The 25,057-nt window shown below is 37.8% G+C and overlaps 1 protein-coding gene across 2 annotated transcripts in view; it reads right to left on the reverse strand.

The window, feature by feature from the left end:
- BAZ1B (bromodomain adjacent to zinc finger domain 1B) overlaps nt 1-25,057 on the reverse strand; it is a 99,300-nt gene that overhangs the window by 48,423 nt on the left and 25,820 nt on the right. For both annotated transcript variants that reach the window (XM_004380749.2, XM_023735277.1), the window contains exons 4-7: nt 20,036-20,237; nt 14,208-14,329; nt 10,706-10,903; nt 930-2,631 (exon numbers count right to left, since the gene is read on the reverse strand). In XM_004380749.2, the coding sequence (XP_004380806.1) occupies nt 930-2,631; nt 10,706-10,903; nt 14,208-14,329; nt 20,036-20,237 (2,224 nt within the window). The remainder of the gene's footprint in view (nt 1-929; nt 2,632-10,705; nt 10,904-14,207; nt 14,330-20,035; nt 20,238-25,057) is intronic.

The raw sequence follows: 25,057 nt of genomic DNA on the forward strand, positions 1-25,057 counted from the left end.
TGAAGTATTATCCACACAATGGAATATTATTCAGCCATAAAAGGAAATGAAGTACTGAAACACACAACATGAATGAACCCTGAATAACATTATATTAAGTTAAAGTCAGTCAGAAAAGACCACATATTACAGTATTCCATTTACACAGGACGTCCAGAATAGGCAAATCTATAGGGACAGAAAGTAAATTAGTGGTTGCTCAGGGCTGGGGAAGATGGGGGGATTGGCCAGCAACAGCTAATAAGGGGCTTCTTTTTGAGGTGATGAGTATGTTCTAAAGTTGACTGTGGTGACGGATCCTTGCACATTATCTGTGGCTATTCTAATAACCACTGAACTATTCACTATAAATGGATGAAATGTATGGTCTCTGGCTTCTCAAGGAATTCACTGTATGATATGTAAATTATACCTCAATAAAGCAGTTTAAAAAAAATTCAGACTGATGGTGCCATCAAAGACCAAAGTTTTTAAATTCTTAAATCTTAATAACGGAAAAATTAATATCTGAGTTAGTGATTGTGTTACAGGCTTCAAATACTTTGTCCGTTTAATTGTGACAACAATCTTACCAAGCATATGAAGATACTAAGGTGTGGATAAATAACTTGCTCAAAGGCATATAGCTAAGACAGAGCTAGGATTTAAACCCAAGCCAGCAACTTCCAAGTTAAGTGTTGTTTCCACTATGCTTATTTGTGGATTTGGTCCTTTACTAAACCCAGAAAAGACAGCAACATCATATTAGACTAATTCAAAACTATCATAAACAAAAGAATGTCAGGCTGACACTCCTGCTAGAATATACCTAGTAGGTTACTTCTATTACATACAGAACGAAACAGCTACGACAAAACTAGACCTTAGTAACTCTTGTCCCTTTTTACTATCTCCTAGGTTTTCCCTTTGGTCTCAATACAAGATTTTACCTTTCATTTCTCTCTCCTGGATTTCCCGTTCCTTCTTAGCCTGAATGGCAAGTAGCCGTCTGCTCTTCACAGCACTAATCATGTCTTCAGCTTCCGTATCTACTTGAGGTTCAAACTTTACAATTTCTTTCTTCCTATCAGTTTTGCCTAACCCGTTCTCCTCTTTTCCATTTTCTTTATTTCTGGCTTCCAGTTCTTTCCGTTTCTGTTTCTCTGCTCTCTTCTTATCATTTTCTTCCTTCAACACAGCAAGTCGTTCCTTCCACAACTCTGCAGACATCTGCTGTCTGGTTTCCATGTGGTCTTGCACTGAATATGTCATGAGAATCCGGTGGCAGAGTGCTGTCAAGATCTGTAGCTTCTCCTCTGATGTTAGCTCAAAAAATTCGGAGGTCTCCAGCTTCTCTAGGAACTCATCTTGTACCTCATTGTCCTCAAACGGTGCTGAATCTTTATTGTCATCTGTGTCTGAGCCCTCACTTTCCTCCTGAACATCAGATCTGCGCAAGCAGAGCCGCACCAGCTCTGAAACAGAATGCAGAGTCAGAGGGATTTCTGACAGTTTCATTCCCAATTCACCATAGTCTTCTGCTATTTCATCTTGTAATAAGGTCTGTAAGAGGATGACCAATACTCTATTCAAATATAAAAAGCCACCCTTATCTGCACTCAAGGCTTCCATTAGGGACACAGCAGTAATAGGATACTGAGCATCTGGTAAGAGTAGCCCAGAATAACAGCTCAAGAATTCCACCACCATCGCAACATCCCCAAAGAGCGTGTTGGGCAGCCCCTCAGGGGTATCCACCAGTCTGAATGCTGGAAGGTTTTTGCCTGTCAACTCTTGGTCCTCAAACCGCTTCTGCTTTTCTAGTCTCTCAAGCATTTCTTTCTCTCTCCGCTCCTTGGCTTTCTCCTTCAACTTTTCTTTCAGCTCCTCTCGTTTCTTTTTCAAATATTCTTTGCGTTGCTCTTCAGACATAGAGGCCCACTTCTTCTTGTGTTCTAGAAGCTCATAGCGTTTTTGAACAATACTTCGCAATTCTTCTGGGAGACGAGCTCTATCTTCATTGGAGAGAAGACGAGCTGTTTTGGAGATAACACAAGACAGGGCACTCTTCTTGTCCTCCCTGTCTTTGTTTTCTTTGTAGTAGGCAATGAGGTGTAGGGCAGCCGGGGGCAGATGTTTATGAGGTTTACTAGAAGACCTAGGCGTACCCCCAGAATTCCGCGGGGCTCGTGTCATCTTCTGAGTGCCTTTGGCCATGTCCAACAAGGTCATTTGCTTCATTTTGGTTTTAGGAGTCTTCAAGCCCTTTTTGGGAGATTTAGAATTCCCTGTGGATTTCTGTCCATTCAGGATACCTTTGCTTCTGCCCTTGGCCTTCAAAGGTTTGTCACTGTGCTTCCCTGGTTTCTTGGCAGTTGGGCCTTTCTTAGGAATGTGAAAGTTAGCATGTAGTTTGTTGGGTGACATCATCTTCATCACTTCCTCCAGATGCTCTTCTGGAGATCTGGAATTCTTTGAGTTCTTCACTTTGAGTGGGGAGCCATTCAAGGATTTCTTCAAGTGCACATGGCACCATAATTTAGGATTTAGTGGTGAACTAAGAGAAGAGTTGTCAGTCTTGGATTTCTTTGAGGGCTTCCTGTCTGGGGATCCAGTATTCTTCCTCTTAGTAGAAGGGTTCAGAGTCATGTACTAGAATTTAAGAACAGGAGCAAAATTAATTTAAATAACCTAATTTTAAGAAGCAATACTTAAGCACCCTAAAGGCCCTCTTCCCCAGCTATCTGGGTAAATCTACACATTGATTTCTTTTCCACAGACAATGTGTCTCTGAAAAAACAAAGATATGAATGTTAGCTACTGTTTTTGCCATAACAGTACAAAATTGTTCCCGATACCCAGCTTTAAAAATCTATACTCTGATATTAAACATCTTTTGCTACACAACTAGTATTCTGTTTATATACTGATTAGTAGCTTTTAAAAACTTTAATCAAATCTATGAACCCTTTCCCCAGAAACAACACACAAAAATCAAGCATACAATTTCAGAGTCCATCCATCCATGAACCCCAGATTAAGGATACTTGATAATGGCAGTATAACAACAACAACACTGCTCACAGATAAGGACGCTTCCCTACACTAGCCTCTGGGTTCCTCAAGGTCCACTTTATTCTCCCCATATGTGAAGAACTCATTCTCATGAATACATTAATAACCGTAAGCCCTCTAAAATCTCAATTGCATGCAATTCTCTCTTTGACATCATTCCTGTCTTTCAAATCCACTCCCTATCTTTCAAATTCACTCCCTCGAATTCATTCTACAATCCCTTCATTCTCACCTGGACCTAAAATCCATTAATTCTATCACATTTTCACCACCCACACCTCCTTGTCCTTCTTTACCCACACTAAATTCCACAGTCAATCACTATAATCAATCTCTTGCATAAACCTACAGTTCCCTTGTCGCTCTTGCTTCATTGTATCTTCTTGGCAAAACTATAACCCTGATTCACTCAAACTCTCTATTTACTCCTGGCCTGCACACACTCAGCTTAAATATGGCTAGACTAAAAGATATAAATACATGAGAGGTCTCACTTTCAATTCATGACCAGGCACTTCAAACGGGTCCTAACTGATGCTCAACAATCACAGTATATTCTCTCAACCCATTCACTTTCTTATTTTTCTAGACAGCTGTTTGACATCTTCTCCTGTCTCCTCAAACCTCTCACTACTCATCTCACAACATACAGAATTAGTTAACAGGTTAGAATCATTGTTTCCCATTTAAACGTGTATTGGGGGGAGAAAAGCTGTCATTATGATGCTTTAAAGAATACAATTATGAAGAAAAAGGCTGCGAGCTACAACTCAAAGCAACTAATACAAAATTTCAGCCTATTTTGGAAATTTTTCTTGTTTTAAGTGATTAGGAGAAAGACTAAATCATCTCTAAAATACTTTATTTCTACCACCAAAAGCAGCTAAGCATACAGATAGCACTCAGGGACTTGCTGAACTTAACTTCAGGTTTTTTAGTGGAAGGGGCTAACTTGGTAAGAGTAACATGTAAAGACACAGTCTGGAGGCAGTGGGTAGGACAGGCTAGTGTGAGATAAGACAGGAGGCAAAGAAACTGAGACTAGTGAATATGAAATCATGAACCCCTTAAAAAAAGCTATAGGGAAATGGCTACAGTGAAATAAATTCCAGAAATAATACAGAAGAACATCCATGCTCTTGCTGGGAGTATAACAGGCAGCTTTAATAATATTCACTAAGCTATAAAATGAGTAAGACAATGCTAAATAAGATCTAAACATTAAAAATATAATCAGAGAAACTGACAGAACCAAGACAGCACAAGAGTGTGCCACTACACTTAGCAAATCCTATTCTGGCTAAATTCTGTAACTTTAAAGGCCAATCTCCCTTTTAAGAATCACAGGCAATAGCAAGTTATTATTCCTTTGGCTGACTGCTTCTGTTGCCTGATTAAACCAAAAATCATCCTTCGGATGAGATGACAAAGAGGCTTTAATAGCTTTACAGAATATAAACTCTATCCGTGATTCAAGGGATACTTTCCCCATAAGCAGTAGCACTAAATCTGAAAATGTTAAAAAGCATAAACCAAGGTAACTTATTTAAGACTTCCTCGTCCTCGTGGACAGTAACAGTTACATTCCAAGGAGAACAATATCTCGGAGACCATCCTACAAATCACAGAGCAAGACCCATCACTACCCTGGAAGGAATTAAAGATAAACGTGTGCCTCCAAAAGGCTAAGTATCCTCTCTAGGAAGCCTTGGAAATCTTTGGAGTATACACATAACATATTGATACTTTTTCTAATGCTCAGAAAACAGGATGTATTTAAAGTCATTCTAAAATGAAATGTATCACTAAAAAGAAAAGGAGACTCGTGTGAGACTGTTTTATCTTCAGCATTTTAAATAGTTATCTTTCAGTAGCATCAATTATATACTTGGGCCACTTCTTAACTTACTGATTATATTTCTATTTATTTAAAAAGTTCCTCCAATTTCGCATAAGTTTCTTCAAATTTCTTCCACTTAGAAGCACTGCATTATGCAGAAATACTCCAAGAAAAGAGCTGGGGTGGTTTAGCCATGAGAGGGATCCAGCATCCTATCTCTATTTATAAGGTGTGTTTTTTGCCGAGGCACACCATATAACTTTTTTTCTTAAAAATGAAAGAAATGAACTCACCCAACCCCCTCCCAACAGGCCGGCTCCCCGCTTGAGCAGTCCTTCTGTAACTGGATCATCTCAGCATGGTGCATGCTGGGCAGTCACAGCCAAATGGGAGCCGGCATGGCTGGACTCAGGGGGATCTGAAAAAGTATAAAACCACTTATGTGCTAAGGGTGTCCCCTATCCCCCACTTATCACAAGTAATCAATGCATGGGGAAGGAGAAGAGAAGAACGGACACCTAGAATAGCAATATTACAGTTTTTGGGCAAAGGCCCTTCCTAATTGCTAAACAGGAAAAAAACATTTATGAATGTCTCAACAACAAGGGAGGTTGAAAGGAAAACAGAGGGTACACAATTCTACATTTGTTCTCTGCCACCTGGAACATACCACCACCATAAATACTTGTCTAAGTCGTGTTTGTTAATAAATGAAACAAAAATGAAGAAACTCTTATTTGTAGTAGCTCATTCAGATGCTAAATTTACCGGAATAGTAAGAAGTATAGTCTAAGCAGCAAGAACCCTACAATAGAAAACTTTGGCAATCTATATTCTGGTTCTTACTTCACTCTACTCATTCACCCAAAGCATCCTGTTAGGGGTTTGAGGGATACATTCACATAACGGGCTTTTCTTAATTTCTACATGCCTTTATCAGCAAATTTGCAAAATGCGTTGTTATGAAATATTTTTTAAGTGCTTGAAAACTAACAAATTTATTTTTAAAAGTACTTTGCTCTAGTCTGTAACTCAACCAAATTTCAAGAGCCAAAATTTATTTTTTAAAAAAATTTAAGGCTGTGAACACTTACTTGGAACATCAATAATTAGGACAGGTAGGACATCTTTTAAAAATGTATAATGAATATCACCAGCAATGACACAAAATTACATCATGTGCATCCAGTCAGGATCCACTGAGAAAAACACAACATCAATTCTGTGGTATGTCTACCAAAATTCATAACCTGAATCTAACCACGAGGAAACAAACCCAAACAGAGGTACATTCTATAACTGGCTTGTGCTCTTAAAAATGTCAAGGTTCTAAAAGACAAAGAAAGGCTGAGAAAACTGTTTCAGATTAAAGGAGACTAAAGAGATATGACAAACAAATTCTGCAAGTGATACCGCACTGGATCCTGGACCAGAAAATTAAAACAAAAAAAAAAATTTTTTTTTTTTTTTTGCTAAAAGGACATTATTCAGACAATTGGCAAAATTTGAGTAAGAACTGTAAATTAGATAATAGTATAATTTCAATGTTAATTTCGTGATTTTGATAACTGCATTATTGTTAAATCAGAAAATACCAGTTTATAGGAATTTGCAAAAAGGCATCCTGTCTTGCAACTTACTCTCAAATGGTTCAGAAAAAAATGTGCGTGTGCGTGTGTGTGTGTGTGTGTGTGTGTGTGTAAACACAGAAAATGATAAATGTGGTAAAACATTAACATTTGAGGAATCTAGCTGAAGGGTACGTGGAAATTGTTTATACCATTTTGTCAACTTTTCTGTAAGCATGAAATTATTTCAAAATAAAATTATTAAAATACATTAAGAACCATAGTAAATTAATCCAAATGGTTTCAGGATTCCAGATGTCTTAAAAAGTGTTATTTTCTTATCTCTATCCAAAGGCTTCCCTACTAGGACATACCAGTCCAAGACAAAAAGTCCCAACACTATGGGTAGACTCACAAAGCACTAAGGCTATGATGTATTACAAGAGAAAAATGAGCTACTAAGATGGCTGATTTCATCTTAAACGACAGTTAATTGCTTTTTAAATTATTCTGCCAAGCTATTAGGCCTACAAAAAATTACATCACCCTTAAAATCCAACTGCCAATGGCATTTTTCTTCTCAACAAATGGTCTTTTAATGGAACTTCTTTAGGAAATTAATTCAGCAGCCATGTATCTATTATATACAAGATACTATGCCAAACATCAGAATATAAAATGAGTAAAACGGTCCTTATTCTCAAGTAATTTATATTCCAGAAAGAGGTGAAACAGGATCACAAACATACCCTCAGTATCACCCTAGGCCCTAAATAATTTTTCTCTCTCCCACCTAAGCTGTACCCATCAATCCTTTCCTAAAACTATCACTCAGAACTTGTTTACTCCCACCAAGCCTCATACGTCTCTACAGTAAATATATTCAGCACCCTTGCAGAACACTAAATTCTACTAAAACCAAAGAGGAAACAAAAAGAGAAAATATTTTTTAGAAATCCATTGCCTTTAGGATGGGCGGGTATGTGATCAACTTTAATCCTCAATGCATTATTTAAAATTTCCTTTAGATGAGAAGAGAATCCAAAGCACTGTCTGAGGGACTACTCATCTATGTTCTTTACTATATTCTACACCGGCTGAGGTGCCAAAAGTTCTTTAAGAAAACCAATTTCACAAAAAGGAAAAAATAACTTATAGGCAAAACACAGGAGACAATATGTCAAGTAATACTGAGGAATAAGAAACTACCGTTTAGGGTAAGGAAAAGGTATAATAAAGATGAGCGTATGCCCTTAATCTTGTAGTCTGGTATTTTATATGAATCTCAACTTCTCTTATTGCGTAGAATCACCCCCTTCTTACAGCAATTAGTCTAAATAAACTAACATTTCCTATTCTCTATCTGAATAATACCCAAAGTTTATTAACATATTTTAAGCCCTTGTGAGAAATCTGGCGAGTAGATTTCTTCAAAAATTGCCTGTTAAGGATATAAGTTCCTGGAATTCTAGTATCTGATTCCTACAAAAAGCATGGATTAGCTTTTATGTTCCAATAAACTCCAAAGACCTTTTTACCCATTAATAATACTCAGTCTTTCGTGTTATTTACATACTTGAATTATTAAATTAAAATATACAGAAGATTTAAAGAGAGGAAAATATGTAGGGACTCAAGTGATTCAAGAGTATAAAACCCATTCAGAGATGATCCTAAATACAGGGTTCCCATATAGTTTAAGACAGTAGTAATATCATGTGATAACCAAAGAAAGCCATATCACAGTTCCAAAACCCTACAGCAATGAAATAGCAGTAAATTAAAATTTTCCCTCACATCTAGCTCAACTGGTGTAACATAGTTTATAAAGAAAATGTTCTACATTCTACTTTGGTTGAGTAGCATCTGGGGTCTTAAAAGCCTGTGAGCAGCCATCTAAGACACTCCACTGGTCTCACCCCATCGGGAGCAAGGGAGAAGGAAGAAAACTAAAGACACACTGAAAAGATTAGTCCAAAGGACTAATGGACCACAACTACGATAGCCTTCACCAGACTGAGTCCAGTACAACTAGATGGTGCCCAGCTACCACCACCGACTGCTCTTACAGGGATCACAACAGAGGGTTCCAGACAGAGCTGGAGAAAAATGTAGAACAAAGTTCTAACTCACAAAAAGACACCAGACTTACTGGCCTGACAGAGACTGGAGAAACCCTGAGAGTATGGCCCCAGGACACCCTTTTAGCTCAGTAATGAAGTCACTCCTGAGGTTCACCCTTAAGCCAAAGATTAGACAGGCCCATAAAACAAAAGGAGACTAAATGGGGCACACCAGCCCAGGGGCAAAGACTAGAAGGCAGGAAGGGACAGGAAAGCTGGTTAACAGGGAATCCAAGGTCGAGAAGGCAGTGTTGACATGTCGTGGGGTTTGTAACCAATGTCACAAAACAATATGTGTACTAATTGTTTAATGAGAAGCTAGTTTTTGTAAACCTTCATTTAAAGTACAATAAAAAAAAAATTAAAATTTCCCCTCACTTAATAAAAATATTTAAGAAAAAAGTTAGGTTTAATATATATATCCACCGCTGCTGAGTCGATTCTGACTCACAGCGACCCTACAGGACAAAGTATAACTGCTCCAGAGGGTTTCCAAGACTGTAAATTTTTATGGAAGCAGACTGCCAAATCTTTCTGCCGAGGAGCCACTGGTGGTTTTGAACCACTGACCTTTTGGTTGGCAGCCAAGCGCTTTAACCACTGTGCCACCAGTGCTCCCAGGTTCACTATAAAACCAACACCCTTTGCCATAGAGTCAATTCCTAGTCACAACAACCCTATGGGACAGAGCAGACCTGCCCCATAGGCTTTCCAAAGAGTGGCTGGTGGATTTGAACTGTCGACCTTTTAGTTAGCAGTCAAGCTCTTAACCACTGCACCACCAGGGCTCCAGGTTTACTATAGGTTCCATAAAAAATTTGGTCCTGGTCAAGAAAAAACCAATTAATTTCTAAATTTTTCTTTTAAGCAACTAGTAAAAATGCAAATGACATAATCAAGATTATGCTTGATGTTGCTGGTCTAGAATAGAAAAAAACCTGCTAAATGCTAAATTATGGTTGGAGGTCGTTACCAATGTTTGGAGAAATAAAATTACTTTTCAATATACTGTTGTCAGCATAATTAACCTAAGATAATTGGGGTAACTTAGATGTTATGGCTTAAGGTTTCGTCATTTTTTTCAGAATTAAAAAGGGGAAAAAAAAGAAACCCTGTAAGTTGGACTTAGTTTTAAGGCGTCCATCCACAACCCTTTCCTAGTTCCATTCTACCAAGATGTAAACATCAGCCAGTATGCTAGTAAGTAAATTTACCAACCAAAGAAGCATAAATACTCTCAAAACCTACGTTAAAAAAAAAAAAAACTTACTGGAAAAACCCTGAGATGGAAAAGAAAATCAGAAATTCTAGGTCAATGTCTTGGTTTCTGTCATTCACTTTCTGTTGGTTCTAATTAGACTAGGCCTCAATTTCCCCATTTGGAAAACAGTATACCCATACAGCTTCATAAGAATGTTTTGAAGATCCAATGAGATGATTAAAGAAAAAAAAGCACTTAATCATTCTCAAGAGGACAATGTTAGATTTTCCACTAATCTCTCACACAAAGTAACATTTATTCCAGGTTCTTTTAAAGGCTGCCAGTAACAGCAACTGGCTGAACGGACACAGGGAACCCGGAGTGGAAAAGGGGAGTGTGCTGTCTGTCGCATTGTGGGGACTGCAACTAACGTCACAAGACAATATGTGTATAAATTTTTGAACGAGAAATTAACTTGAGCTGTAAACTTTCACCTAAGCACAGTTTTAAAAAAAAAAAAAAAATTTAATCCATTAAAAAAAAAAAAAGGTTGGCAGTATTTTTGATCATCTTATCTGACATTCAAAATCAGTTTTCATTTTTAGGAAGTGATATGCAAAATATTTTTATTTTATACCATACCTCATTCCAAAAATGCCTTAATGCAGAAAAGCACACGTATAGTTCTTTTTTTTAATTATGCAAGCATAGTAAAATATATTGAATGAGGAGAGATATACATGTCACCCCTCCCCCATCACAACCTATATAAAACAGAAATATCCGAAAAATCTTAAATTCGTTATATGATGTAAGAGTTCAAAATCTGCTATCAATCTGATTCTTTTAGAGCCGCTGGAGAAAATAAGCTCATCAAAAATGCTCTATCCTGCTGTGCAAGAATCAACAGTGATCTTACCTTGTATGGATCAAGTAAAAAGTCACTGAACTTGCTAGGCAGGGAATACTTCTTGACCAATTCGTCTTCTACCACCCAAGGTGCATTTTCACCAGTACCAGCCCGTAATGCATTATGCCGTATAAAGTATCGAAGTATCTCCTTATTTGGTGGACGCTCTGTACGAATCAAGCTGTCTGCTGGCACATTGCTGATAATCTATGTTAAATATAAAAAACTGAATTAATCATTAAGAACAAAAATGTCTGTTCTCTTCAGAAAAATCATAATGCCATCTATAAAATAGAGCCATGAAACAGAAGAAAAAGTAGAATAATGTTCAGAGATAGAATGTAAATTTAAAGATATACCTAGGCAATCTGTCAATATGTAGCTGAAGTTCTAAACGTGTATACCCTTTAACCAGCAATTCCTCTTGTAACAATTTATCTTAGGTAAATGGAAAAAATCATCATCAACAGAAAAAAGGGAGGGGGGAATTACCTAAAGATACAACAATAAAGGATTGATTTTTAAAATTAAAATACATCCATATATGGAACACTATGCAGCCATGAAAAAAAAAATGTTTTTCAATCAACCAAATTCATCAAAATCATCTAAGGTGCTATTAAAATGCAGGTTCTTGGGCCTCATCCCAAATTTACTGAATCAGAAGAATCTGAGTCTGGTAATCTACTTTTTTTTAAGTTATGTAATAAGATTTTCAAACCTTCTACTAAAATATAATACATATACAGAAAAGTGCCCAAGTAAGTACACAGTTCAATGAATTTTCTGGAACTAAATATATCCATGTAGCCAAACTGAGATCAAGGAAAGAAACATGACCAGGACTCCAGAAACCTCCGTACCCACTTTCAGTCTCTAATTCCCCAGAAGTAATCTCTGGCAGCACAGTTGCTAAAGCGCTCAGCTGCTAACCAAAAGGTTGGTGGTTCAAACCCACCAGCTGCTCCTCAGGAGAAAGATGTGGCCGTCTGCTTCCGTAAAGATTTACAGCCTTGGAAACCCTATGGGGCAGTTCTGCTCCGTACTATAGGGTCGCTATCAGTCAGAATCGACTCAATGGCAATGTTTTTTTTTTTATTACCCTGACTTCTAACAGCAAAAATTCATTTTGCAAGTTCATGTACTCAATACGAATAGAATCATGCATTATGTACTCCTGTGTGTCTGGTGGAAACCCTGGGGGTGCAGTGGTTAAGAGCTACAGCTGCTAACCAAAAGGTCAGCAGTTTGAATCCACCAGGCGCTCCCTGGAAACCATATGGGGCACTTCTACTCTGTCCAATAGGGTTGCTATGACTTGGAATCAACTCGATGGCAACGGGTCAACAGGTGTGCCTGTCTTCTGTTGCTCAATAATATGTCCCTGCAGTTCATCCTTTTTGTTATACATGCTACAATCTGAGGCAGTGGTTTAGAAGAAAATTTAATGACATTTCAAATGTTTATTATATACAGTAAATTTAAGTCACATAAGAGGTAACTACCATTAACCACATCTACAGTCATCAATTACTGTCACTGAGTGTGAAATATGAGATTATTTCTTTTTTATTTGTATTTTCTATCTTCCTATAACCACGATCTACTATCTGTGAACAAAACAATTTACACTTATCAATAAGAATAATACGAATGATAATTAGGGAAGTGGCCGAGACTCCCTAGCAGTATGTTTTAACTAGCTACCTTAATGAATGGGAGGTAAGAAACTTAGAGAAAAATTGTGTTTACAGTATCCAATTTTCTAATACAAAGAATCCAAATGATCCAGCCATATTTTCAGATCACAGACTATAAAACAAATTACTCAGAATGGAATAAGATTTGTCAACATTCTGAGGTAGAAAGAAAACCATATATTTTAAATGGCAAAAGATCTGGACTATAATCCTTCCCAATTCTAATTACTAGATTAGGAAATTTGGTAAACTTATTAAACTTCTCAGGGTTTAGCTATTTAATCTATAAAAGTTATATATGAAAACAAATGGGCAGCTGCCTTCCATAACAAGCCCTCCACTCCACCCTTATGTTAAAAAATACTAGCATGCTACACATATGGTATACGAGTACCTGAAAGTAACATGCCGTAATTCTTGGATGCTAAGATACCACCAACAAAAGACATGTATTTTATGTGTCACTAAGAAAAACTTCTTGCCAATTGATTTTAAGATGTATTTGATTAAACAAGTAACTGAAGGCAACAACACAAATAGAAACCTACACACCAATGTTCACTGCAGTACTTTTCACAATAGCCAAGGGTGGAGACAATCAAAATGTCCATCAATAGATGAATGGATAAAAAAAGAGTAGTATATATACACAATGGAATACTACTCAGCCATAAAGAGAAATGAAGTCCTGATGTAGGGCACAACATGGATGAACCTTGAAAACATCATGCTGGGCCAAATAATTCAATAGCAAAAGGACAAATATTGTATGATCTCACTTTTATAAAATAACCAAATATATAGAAACCAAAGATTATTAGTGGTTATCAGGAGTGGGAGGGAGAGAGGTGGAGTTACTGCTTAGGGGGCACTGAGTTTATGTTAATGGTGGTAGAATGATTTGGGAAAAGATAGTGAGAATGCAGAACTTGAAGAATGTAATCAATGTTATGGAATTATACATAGAGAAATTGTTGAGATGGTGTATGTTTCGTTATGCATATTTTCACCATAATAATTTTTCTTTAATTTAAAAAAAGAAAGAAAAATTGGCCACATTAAAGATTATTTTTGATGGGAAAAGCACATACATATATACCCTGATTTTACACGTTAAAATGTGAAAACTAAACATTTCAGAAATCAATAAACATAGTACTAAGTTACTTTAAAAGGATATTTATTGTTGTAGATTATTAGCTCCACGGATTCCTCATAAAAGCACTGATCAGAGTTGACTCAACTTTTGAGTTTAATTATATTACAAATGGCTCTACTTTTAATTGGAAAGAACTATTTTCTCAGAAGTCTGTAACTACTGAGAACAGATTTTTATTCTTCAAACAGCTGAGTTTCAAGCTTAAATGAAAATTACTCTTAAAATCAAAACCTGTTGCCATCAAGTCAATTCCGACTCACAGCAACCCTACAGGACACAGTAAAACCGCCCCATAGAACTTCCAAGGCTGTAGTCTGCAATGGGAACAGACTGCCACATATTTCTCCCACAAACAGTACTGGTCCAAGGGTCTGAACCACCGACCAGTAGCAGCTGAGCACTTACACTGTGCCACCAGGGCTGCACCCTAGTAATTCCTATAAAATTGGAAAAAAACATGCTATATTTGAGGAAAGAAAATATAATTTAACTCAGTCATAATTACTAAACCTAGACAACCACTCAGAATTTGTTGTGTAGAAAGACAGCATGGACATTTTTCTATAGCACATTTTCTTCAAGAAAACTAAACCTATTATTTTCTAAAACAACATCTACCATATATAAAGCGTAATGTAAAGTGCCAACTAACCTTATCTTCATTTTGTAGTTTCACATCATATTTGTGAGGCAGAAATTTTGGAGGAGCCCACTTTTTTTCTCCTTTTTTCAGTGAAGTAGGGAGTTTTCGTGGAGATCTACGTGCCCTGTCATCTAGTCAAATCAACAGAAAATTAGTGAAAAAGTAATTATTTCCATTCTATTCATTCATTCATTAACGTAAGTTCACTGAACACCTACTCTGCACCATACACTATGTGACGGGGTACAAAGATGAATCATAAAGTCCTTAACCTCAAGGAGCTAAAGTCTGGGGGCAACCCACAAGTAAATAATTACAATACAATGTAGTAAATAATCCTACAGAGGTTGGTACACAAAATACGATGAACAGAGAGAAGGAATACCTAACTTTATCTGGAAGATAGGCAGGAAAGGCTTCGAAAAGATGTGACTTGTTCAGAGATTCTAAGTAATAAGGCATGGGTAGACCTGATGTATAATAATTAAGACTGAAGAGGTAAGCAGAGGCCAGATTACAAAGGTCCTTGTATAACAATTTAAGAGACCAGAATTCATCTTGGCATTGGATAAGTAAAGAAGGATTTTTAAACTAATTAACTAGATGTGCATTTTGGAAAGATCCCTAGTGTGAAAAATTAAAAAGGAAACACTTTCACCAGAAAATGAAACTGAGGATAAGTGTATCAGAAGACGCAACCCTAAACTTCTGAATTAATGTACCTAAAATGAAGAAGGAAAGGGAGTCAAGAAGTATTTAGGAGACAGATTTGGTGAACAACTAGATGTGGGAATGTTAAAGGTTTCTCAGTTTTCTGCCTTAGGGATTAAGTAGATAGTGATGTCATTAACTCAGTGAGAGAATGAAGAAAGAATAACAGAGTTCTTGTTTATCTGCCTTGCAGTGACTGCCTACGGGGCACACAAGTCTAGCATACACAGGCCTAGCGTTTACATAAGAAGTCTAACCTAGGCAGGAATCAGTTTACAGAGTTAAGAATTTAAACTCTTAGGCATGAAAGAGATGCAACAGATGTAGATTGAAAAATAAAAGGCAAAGAACAGAACCCTATGAAAAAAATCTAAGGAATGGCAGAAAAAAAAGAGACAATATAAAGCAGATTAAAAAATAGAAAAGTAGTTGGTAACTAGGAGACAGTGGTATCAAATAAGCTAAAAGATATGACAGGGATCAACAGTGTTAAATGCAACAGAAATGTGAAAATGGACCAATAAAAAATCACTGGATTTGGCAATTAGAAAGTCACCAACAACCTTATTAGGAACAGTTTCAGGAGTAAAACAGAGGCAGAAGTTAGACTGTAACGGCACAAAGAATAAAACGATGGTCAGAAAGTGGAGATAACCGAATAGGTCCACATTCTCAACCATCTTGGCTGTGAATTAATAAGGCAGAAACAACAACAGGACCAAGGGAAGGTGTGTTTTTGTTTCTGGAACATGGAACTTCTTTATAAGCTAAAAACAACCATTAGAGAGAAGGGCTGAAAACACTGTGAAGTAAAATAATGCAAGTAACCCAAGTCCTTGAGAAGCTACAAGGGAATGGAATTGAAAGCACAAGCATCTTGGCCAAAAGGAAGAACAGCTCCCTTTTAAGATGGAGGAGGAATACAGAATTAATAATGAGGAACATTCAAAATGATTTCCAAATTGGAATACACAGTAAGAACAGAAAGCTGAAAAGTTCCTGCTTAACATACTGTTTTCTATGAAGTAGAAGGCAAGGTCATCTAGTGAGAAAATACTAGCAATAGCATCATACCTCAGTAATTAGAAGTTAAATTAAGGCACAGAATATTCTAAAATAGAAGCTAAAGTCTAAAAGTTGGGGTTCCTCATATGCAGTTCTTGAAGCATAAAACTAATAACCGTAATACATCACTGGTATTCCAATGATCTGATTTTGTAAGTGCTGAAAGACACCTTCAGCCAACTCCTAGTCAAAATGTTCTAACCAATACCATACAGGCACAATAAAATGATCAAAGATTAAGTCATCATTTAAAAAAACGCTCTAACCAAAACATATATCAACCTCAAATCTTAGGAACTGTAAGTAATGCTCATATTAGAAAACTTCAGTAACAAAAGAAGGAAGAGAAAAGCTGGAAAACATAGACATTAGCATTCATAATGCAGAATGCAAAACAAGCCTGAGTATCAACAACTGATGGGGCTTGGGGAGAGCAGTTACCACGACAGCATCAGAAGTTTTCTTGGGACTACGATAAAATAAAGACCTTCCTCTAAAATCACTTACACATATCCAAAACATTCTAGCGCAAGATAAAATAGAAAGGAAGACAAGCAGCTTAGCCTTGTAACATTCAAATCCAAACTCTGTAACAAATAATATGAGATAAAATTATTTGATCCTCTAACATTTGTGAGGAAGGAGATCAAATACACCAGACATTTTGTGTACTCATATTGCTAGAGACAGAAGGAATCTGCTCCAGCCAAATTCCTTACTCACATAGATTTAAAAAGAAAAATTAAAAAAAAAAAAAAGGCCTCAGAGGCTGAATAATTTTCCCAGTGGGCACTGTCTCCATTCTTCAACTTTCAAAGCATTACTGTTGGAGTCTCCAGGTCCCTAAAAATTACTTTTGGACATCATAATGCTTTGGAATTCCAGCAGCCCATCTGAGAGACTTGAATTACACAAAATAGATAGAAGGAAATATTTTAAACTACCATATTGGCTTGCAATGTGAAGAGAAACAGATTAGAATAATTTGAGCCTTCTAGGACTGATCGTCCCTCCTCCACACAAAGGTACCAACACTCACGCACTGCATAACATCCACTCTGGTAACATCTGACTGCGTATATGTCCATGGTCGTTTTTTTTTTTAATTAGATTCTTTATTAGAACACTTTAAATTCTTGTCTACTAACGTTTAACACAGCAAAAGAAAAAAACCCCACCCCATCATTCTTAATACAGGGAGTAGAAGCAGGGCCTATAAAAACAGGGTATAAAATAAGGCTCCCACTTTAACCTCTGCATGGCTCCCGACCCAGGGCACCAACTACCTTCAAAGCTTAGTAACCCAGACCTCTGCAGTGTCTGGACCCGCACGGAGACTGCAGCATCTGGAACCTGGTGGGTGCCCACCTCCAGGGCAGCGTCCAGAGCCTGCTCTGAGCTTTGTACCCAGCGCTGGCGGTGATAATCAACCAATTTCATGATCATCCTGGCTACATCCTTCCGGTAATACAAAAAAAAAAAACAAACCCACTGCCGACGAGTCAATTCCAACACATAGCAACCATGAAGAACAGAGCAGAACTGCCTCACAGAATTTCCAAGGAGTGCCTGCCTGGTGGATTCAAACTGCCGACCTTTTGGTTAGCAGCTGTAGCTCTTAACCACTATGGCACCAAGGTTTCCTTCTGGTAATAAGGCCACCCAAATATCAAAATCATGGTCTTGCTTTTGGGGTCCAACAAACTCATACAGAGAACAGTGTACGACACACACTAGACATGCAGGACATGCTCTCCACCCAGACCGAAGATGGCTTCCACCAGCCATGCCTTGAGGTGAATTTTAAAGGGTACATAGTATGGTGTTCACACAACATACAAACCATATAACGTCCTACTCCACAGAACACATCATGGACGTTAAGCGATACGTGACCGTATTTTTTACTTTAACAGAAAGGAAAAACAGGCTTTCTATGCCCTCTTGAGTAGCTAGGAGTCTTCACATAGATTTCTAAGCAACTAGAGGTACAGGTTGTTCCTAGGACTCTGCTGTAAGTCGGTTTTGACAGAAGTTGAATATCTTGTTTTGTTTTGTTTTTTAGTTTTCATTATTATTGCCTTTTATTATCAGTATCTTTACAAATCATAACACTGAACATCTGCTAGTGAACATTTGAGAATGATAACATCAGCAAATTACATGTTGCAACATCACGTCGTACATATTACTAAATAAGATGCACAAAAAAAGGACAATCATTAAGTGCAGTTTGTGTAACTTCAATATGTCATAAGTTGGGGACTACACGTAATGCCTTTATGATTGTCCTGTTTAGGAAGATTTAAGTCTTGGTTCACTCTGTGGAACTTTTAGTAGTTTTCTGAATCATCAATGAACAAAAGCATGTCTAGCTACAAAACACAATTATAAATCTAGTTGCCTGTTGTTGTTAGTTGCCTTTCAGTTTGTTTCCGACTCATGGTGACCTTATATAAACCTAAGGAAAAGCTGCCAAGTCCTGCACCATCTGCCGGTAGTATATCAGACAATATTCTGTGATTCCATAAGGTTTACACTGGCTCATTTTTGGAAGTAGATCGCCAGGTTTTTCTTCATAGTTTGTCTTAGTCTGGAAGATCTGATGTGTTATGGATTAAACTGTGTTCCCCCAAAATGTGTTGTATACTACAGGGGAAGTCAGCACAACTGGACTAAACCAAAGCTAACAAGTTTCCTGAATACAATCAAACACTTCGAGGGACAGAGTAGCAGGCGTGGGGGTCTGGGGACCACGGATTCAGGGGACATCTAGGTCAACTGGCATAACAAAGTTTATTAAGAAAATGTTCTGCATCCTACTTTGGTGAGTGGCGTCTGCGGTCTTAAAAGCTAACAAGTGGCCACCTAAGATGCATCAATTGGTCCAAACCACCTGGAGCAAAGGAGAATGAAGAACACCAAAGACACAAGGAAAGTATTAGCCCAAGAGACAGAAAGGGCCACACAGACCAGAGATTTCAGCTACCATCAATGACCACCCTGACAGGGAACACAATAGAGAGTCCCTGATGGAGCTGGGGAAGGGTGAGATGCAGAACTCATACTCTAGTAAAAAGACCAGACTTAATGGTCTGACTGAAACTGGAGGAACCCTAGAAAGCATGGCCCCCGGACTCTCTGTCAACCCAAAGCTAAAACAATTCTTGAGGCCAACTTTTCAGACAAAGACTGGACTGGACTGTGGGACATAAAATGATACTCGTAAACAGCGTGCTTCTTAGCTCAAGTAGATACATGAGACTAAATGGGCAGCTTCTGTCCGGAGGTGAGATGAGAAGGCAGAGAGGTTTAGGAGCTGGTTGAATGGACACAGGAAATTAGGGGTGGAAAGGAGGAGTGTGCTGTCACAGTATAGAGAGAGCAATTAGGGTCACATAATAATGTATGTATAAATTTTTGTATGAGAGACTAACTTGAATTATAAACTTTCACTTAAATTACAACAATTAAAAAAAAATGTGTTGTAAATTCTAACCCCTATACTTGTGGTTATAATCCCACGCCTGCTACTCTTTGTTACGTTAATGAGACAATATTAGTATAGGGTATGTCTTAAATCAATCTCTTTTGAGATATAAAAGAGATTAAACAAGCAAGTGAGCAAGCAGAGATGGAGGAAGATAAACACCATATGAAGATCACCAAGGAGCCAAGAAATAGAAGCTGAAGAGATAAGGACCTTCCCCCAGAGCCAACAAAGAGCGAAAGCCTTCCCCTAGAGCCAGAGCCCTGATTTCGGACTTCTACCCTCCAAAACTGTGAGAAAATAAACTTCTGTTTGTTAAAGTTACCCACTTGTGGTATTTCTGTTATAGCAGCACTAGGTAACTAAGACAAAACCTGATTAACACAGGTGACCCTGCTGACATCTGAAATACCAATGGCATAGCTTCTAGCATCAAGCAACACCCAAGCCATCACAGTACAACAAAACGACAAAACTCAATTACAAATTTAGTTGTTAGAGAACTTTAAAAGATTCATATATAATAAACAGGGTCTCCTAACTCAATAAGGAAAGCTAGCATCATACGTACTTATACTTTCTCTCCTTCCATCATCCTCCTTTATAACTGTTTCCTTCTTCTGATGGTCCTGAGCGATTTGACTGGAATTCTCTTTGTCACTTGATGGAGAATCACAGGCACCATCAGTTTTCTTCTCAGTGGCCTCTTCATCCACTTTCTCCAAAGGATGAATCTTCACAATCTTCACTTTGAGCATTTTTTCCTTCCTAACCTATAAAGACAGGAGAAATCAGAAATAATAAATAAGAACTGAAAATCTAAAGATAATGTTTACTAAGAATAAACTACAGGTTACAATGTAGGTATATATGATTTAAGATACATTCTACCTAACGTGAAAAAACTTCACTAAAACTCTAACCCAGCCAACTACAGTGATGTTTCCAACTTTATTTCTCAGACTCCTAGGTTGAAATCTTAAAAAGGAAAACAATCAGTCTGGTTCATAATTCATTTATGTACTAATGTTTAAGGCCAAAAGCCAACCAGTGCAGTAGCAGTTAGACTAAAATATGCATAAATACAGTTCAAGAATTTTCGAGTAAAAAAATCAACTACACATATGGACAGTCCATTGTTCCAGCACCATTTGTTAAAAAGACTATCCTTTGCGTACCTCTACAAAAAAATCAGAAATGTATGCGTGTATATGGATGTGGGTGGGCCTATTTATGGTTTCTATCCTATTCTAGTGATCTATTTGTCTTGTTTTACTTGTCTATCTTTACGCCAATTTCACAGTTCTTGATTTTCTGAAACTTTAAAGTAAGTCTTAAGATCAGACAGTATCAGATCTTTAGCTTTGTTCTTTTTCAAAGCTGTTTTGGATATTTCAGTTTCTTAGCATTTCGAAATGAATATTACAATCAGCTTGGCAAAACCAGTTGTTTTCAAAGCTGTTTTGGATATTTCAGTTTCTTAGCATTTCGAAATGAATCTTACAATCAGCTTGGCAAAACCAGTTGTTTTCAAAGCTGTTTTGGATATTTCAGTTTCTTTGTATTTCTAAACGAATTTTACTATCAGCTTGGCAAAACCAGTTGCTATCTAGTGGATTCCAACTCATGGTGACCCTATGTTCGTCAGAGCAGAACTGGGCTCCACAGGATTTTCAACGGCTGATTTTTCCGAAGCAGACTGCCTAGGTCTTTATTCTGAGTGGCCTCTGGGTGGACTCAAACCTCCAACCTTTTGGTTAGCAGCCAAGCCCATTAACTATCTGCACCACCCAAGGACTCCAATCAGCTTGACAATCCCTGCAAATAAAGTTGCTATTTTAATGGAATTGTGTTGAATCTAGGGATTTGGAGAGAACTGATATCTTAACAATAATGAATCCTCTGACCCATGAACAAGGTATGACTCTCCATTTATTTAGGCCTTAAGGAGCCCTGGTAGCGCAATGGTTAAGCATTTAGCTGCTAACTGAAAGGTTGGCAGTCTGAACCCACCAACTGCTCCATGGGAGAAAAGACCTCGGGATCTACTCCCATAAAGATGATCGCCTAGGAAACCCTATAGGGCAGTTCTACTCTGTTACATGGGGTCACTACAGAGTTGGAATCAACTCAACAGCACATAAAATAATAATTTAGGCCTTTAATTTCTCTCAGCAATGTTTTATAATTTAGTGTCCAAGTCTTGCACATATTTTGCCAGATTTATCTGTATGTATTTCATATTTTTTATGCTATTATAAATGGTATTGACTGTTTTCATTTTTATTTGTTTGCTGCTACCCATTTACCCACCGCCGACGAGTAGATTCTGACTCATAAAACCAAAACAAAACCCACTGCTGTCAAGTCGATTCCAACTCATAACGACCCTGCAAGATAGAGTAGAACTACTCCATAGGGTTTCCAAGGAGTGGCTGCTGGATTTGAACTGTCGGCCTTTCAGTTAGCAGCCGTACTCTTAACCACTGAGCCACTGCTGCTGTTTGCTGCTAGCACACAGAAAATACAATTGATTTTTGTAAACTGAGCTTGTAGTCAGCCACCTTGCTAAAGTCTATTAGTTTTAGGAGCTTTGTTTTATAGATTCCATGAGATTCTCTACACAGACATTCTTCCTTTCCAATCTGGATGCTTTTTATTTCTTTTTCTTGCCACAATGCACTGGCTAGAGTCTCCAGTACAATGTTAAACAGAGTGACGAGAGCAGGCACCCTTGTATTGATCACAGAGGGCAAGCATTCACTCTTTTACCATTAGGTCTGATGTTAGCTAGAGGTTATTTTGTAGATGCCCTTTACCAAGTTGAAGAAGTTTCTATTTGTAGTTTGCTAAGTTTCATTAAGAATTGCTTTCATTGAAATGATTATATGGCTTTTCTTTTTATTAATATGGAGAATTACATTGACTTATGAATGTTAAACCAACCTTGCACTCCTGGAATAAACCCGACTTGGACAAGATATATTATCCTGTTAATATAGTACTGGATTTCATTTGCTAAAATTTTAGAATTTTTACATCTATTTTCGTGAGAGATATTGGTCTCTAGGTTTTTTCATATACGGTTTTGGAACTGGGGTAATGCTAATCTCATAAAGGAGCCCTGGTGGCATAGTGGTTAAGAGCTTCGCTGCTAACCAAAAGGTCAGCAGTTTGAATCCACCAGCCGCTCCTTGAAAACACTAGAGGCAGTTCTACTTTGTTCTATAGGGTCACTATGAGTCGACGGCAACAGGTTCAGTTCGGTTCAGCCTCATAAAATGAGTTACGAAGTATTTCTTCCTCTTCTATTTTCTGGAAGAGTTTATATAAAATTGATACTATTTCTTCCTTAAATGTTTGGTAGAATTCACAAGTAAAGATAACTGGGACTCGAGTTTTCTTTGTAGAAATATTTTTAACTACAAATTCAACTCTTACATAGCTAAACAGTGCTATTAAATTTTCTACTTCTTGAGAGAGCACTGGTAATTTGTGGTTTTTTTTTTTTTTAATCCTTTTAATTTTATCCTATTTGTATCTTTCTTGTGAGTCCCTGGGTGGTGCAAACAGTTAAAGGCTTGACTACTAACCAAAAGATTGGCAGCTCAAACCCTCCCAGAAGTGCCTCAGAAGAAAAGGCTGGCAATCAGCTTCCCTGAAAACCCTACAGAGCACAGTTCTACTCTGCAACACGTGGGGTTGTCGTAAGTCGGAATCAACTCAACAGCAAGTAGTTTGGTTTTATTTATTCTTATAAGCGGTCTACTGCTGTACCCATTAGGTATTTTCACATGCACACTATGCTTTTTTTTTTTTTTTAAACAGCAACCCGTAAAAAAAAAAATTGGCATAATGGTGCTTATAAAAATACCTTGCACAGGGCGGATGTAGCTGACAAACAAATGTTAAGAGGCAAGCGTTATCTGTGTAAAAATATGGTAATTAGGTCCTGTTTTTTTTAATCAAATCTGACAATCTTTACCTTTTAATTAAAATTTTTAGACCATTTATATTTAATATGATTACTGACATGGTGAGGTTTATTTTCTATTTGGCTTCATTAAAACTAAACACTTTTGCTTTTCAAAAGACAGTTAAGAGAATAAAACACAACCTGTAGACAGGGAGAAAATATTTGCAAAGCACATATCTGATAAAAGACTTGTATCCAGAATATATCAAAAACTCTCAAAGCTCAAAAATAATAAAACAATTCAATTTTAAAGGCGAGCAAAGATTTGAATAGACACTTACCAAAGAATATCTAAATACAGTCATGTGTTGCTTAACGTCCAAGACATGTTCTGTGAAACAGAATGTTACGTGATTTGGATGTTATGCAAACACCTGGGTCTGCGGGGATCCAGAGCGCATGGGCCCAGGCAGCTCCCACTATGGATGTCTCAGGTGAGCGCGCGGCCCTACAGACTGTGAAGATCACAGCGAGGAGGCTCCAGCCCAAGCCAGGGCAGCAGGGAAGCGGTCTCAGCAACCTGGTGTCTCAGCCATAGCCGGGCCCCACAAGGCCTGCCGACCTTGGGTACCTGGGAGCAGGATCTGGCACTCACTCCTCCCAACGGCAGGAGCACCTATTCCAGTGGGTGGGGAGCGGCGGGACAGGCTCGCTGTCGAGCTGGGCTGTGGGCATTCCCCCTCGGTTGGATGTTGCCTGAACAGACATTATGCAGCACATGACTTTGTATGGATAGCAACAAGCACATGAGAAGATGCTCAATATTATTAGCTGTTAGGGAAATGCAAACTAAAACAACATGAGACGCTGCAACTCACCTTTCAAAATAGCTAAAATTAAAAAGACTGACCATACCAAGTATCGGCAGAGATACGAAGGACCTGGAACTTTTCATACACGGACAGTGGGAACATAAAATAGTATAATCATCTCAGAAAACACTGGTGGTTTCTTAAAAAATCCTATGCCATATGATACAGCCATTCTACCCCCAAGTATTACTCAAGAGAAAAGAAGCATATGTCTATACAGAGACTGTACACAAATATTCATAATAGCTTTATTTCTAACAGTCAAACCAATCCACATGTCCATCAACTATGAATGAATAAACAAATTGTGGTATATACATGTTGTTGTTACAGACGTGTGCAAAACATTTTCCTTTTGCCACTTTACATCCATCTCTTTTCTTCTTCTTGATCTATGCTTAAGCAGGAAGACTTTAATAAACTACATCAAAGGGCTCCCTTGCGCTCTAGATTCTGGTTGGTTTCAGCCCACAGGAAATGTCAGCAGAAAATCAGGTGGAAGAAGAGGATGAGTCTTGGGAATTTATTCCCCTGACTGCTTAACAGATTGGTTATATCTCGCTATCAAAGTACTTTTCTACAACCACAGCTACTCTATCATGGTTTCAGTATCCACTCCCTACCCTTGTTCCCTTGGGGTTTAGAAGTGGTGTATTTCCCTAGTGTTGATGGCCCTGGGGAACTTAACCTTTCCTGTTAGTTTTCCTTGACCTTGATCAGATTGCTGTCAGCTGTCAATAGTCCTCTTATTAAACTCAATTCAATTACACCATAAGTATGCCATCTGTTTCCTGTCAGGATACTG

The sequence above is a fragment of the Trichechus manatus genome, unplaced genomic scaffold (genome assembly GCF_000243295.1).
Source record: "Trichechus manatus latirostris isolate Lorelei unplaced genomic scaffold, TriManLat1.0 scaffold00077, whole genome shotgun sequence".
Classification (NCBI taxonomy): Eukaryota; Metazoa; Chordata; class Mammalia; order Sirenia; family Trichechidae; genus Trichechus; species Trichechus manatus.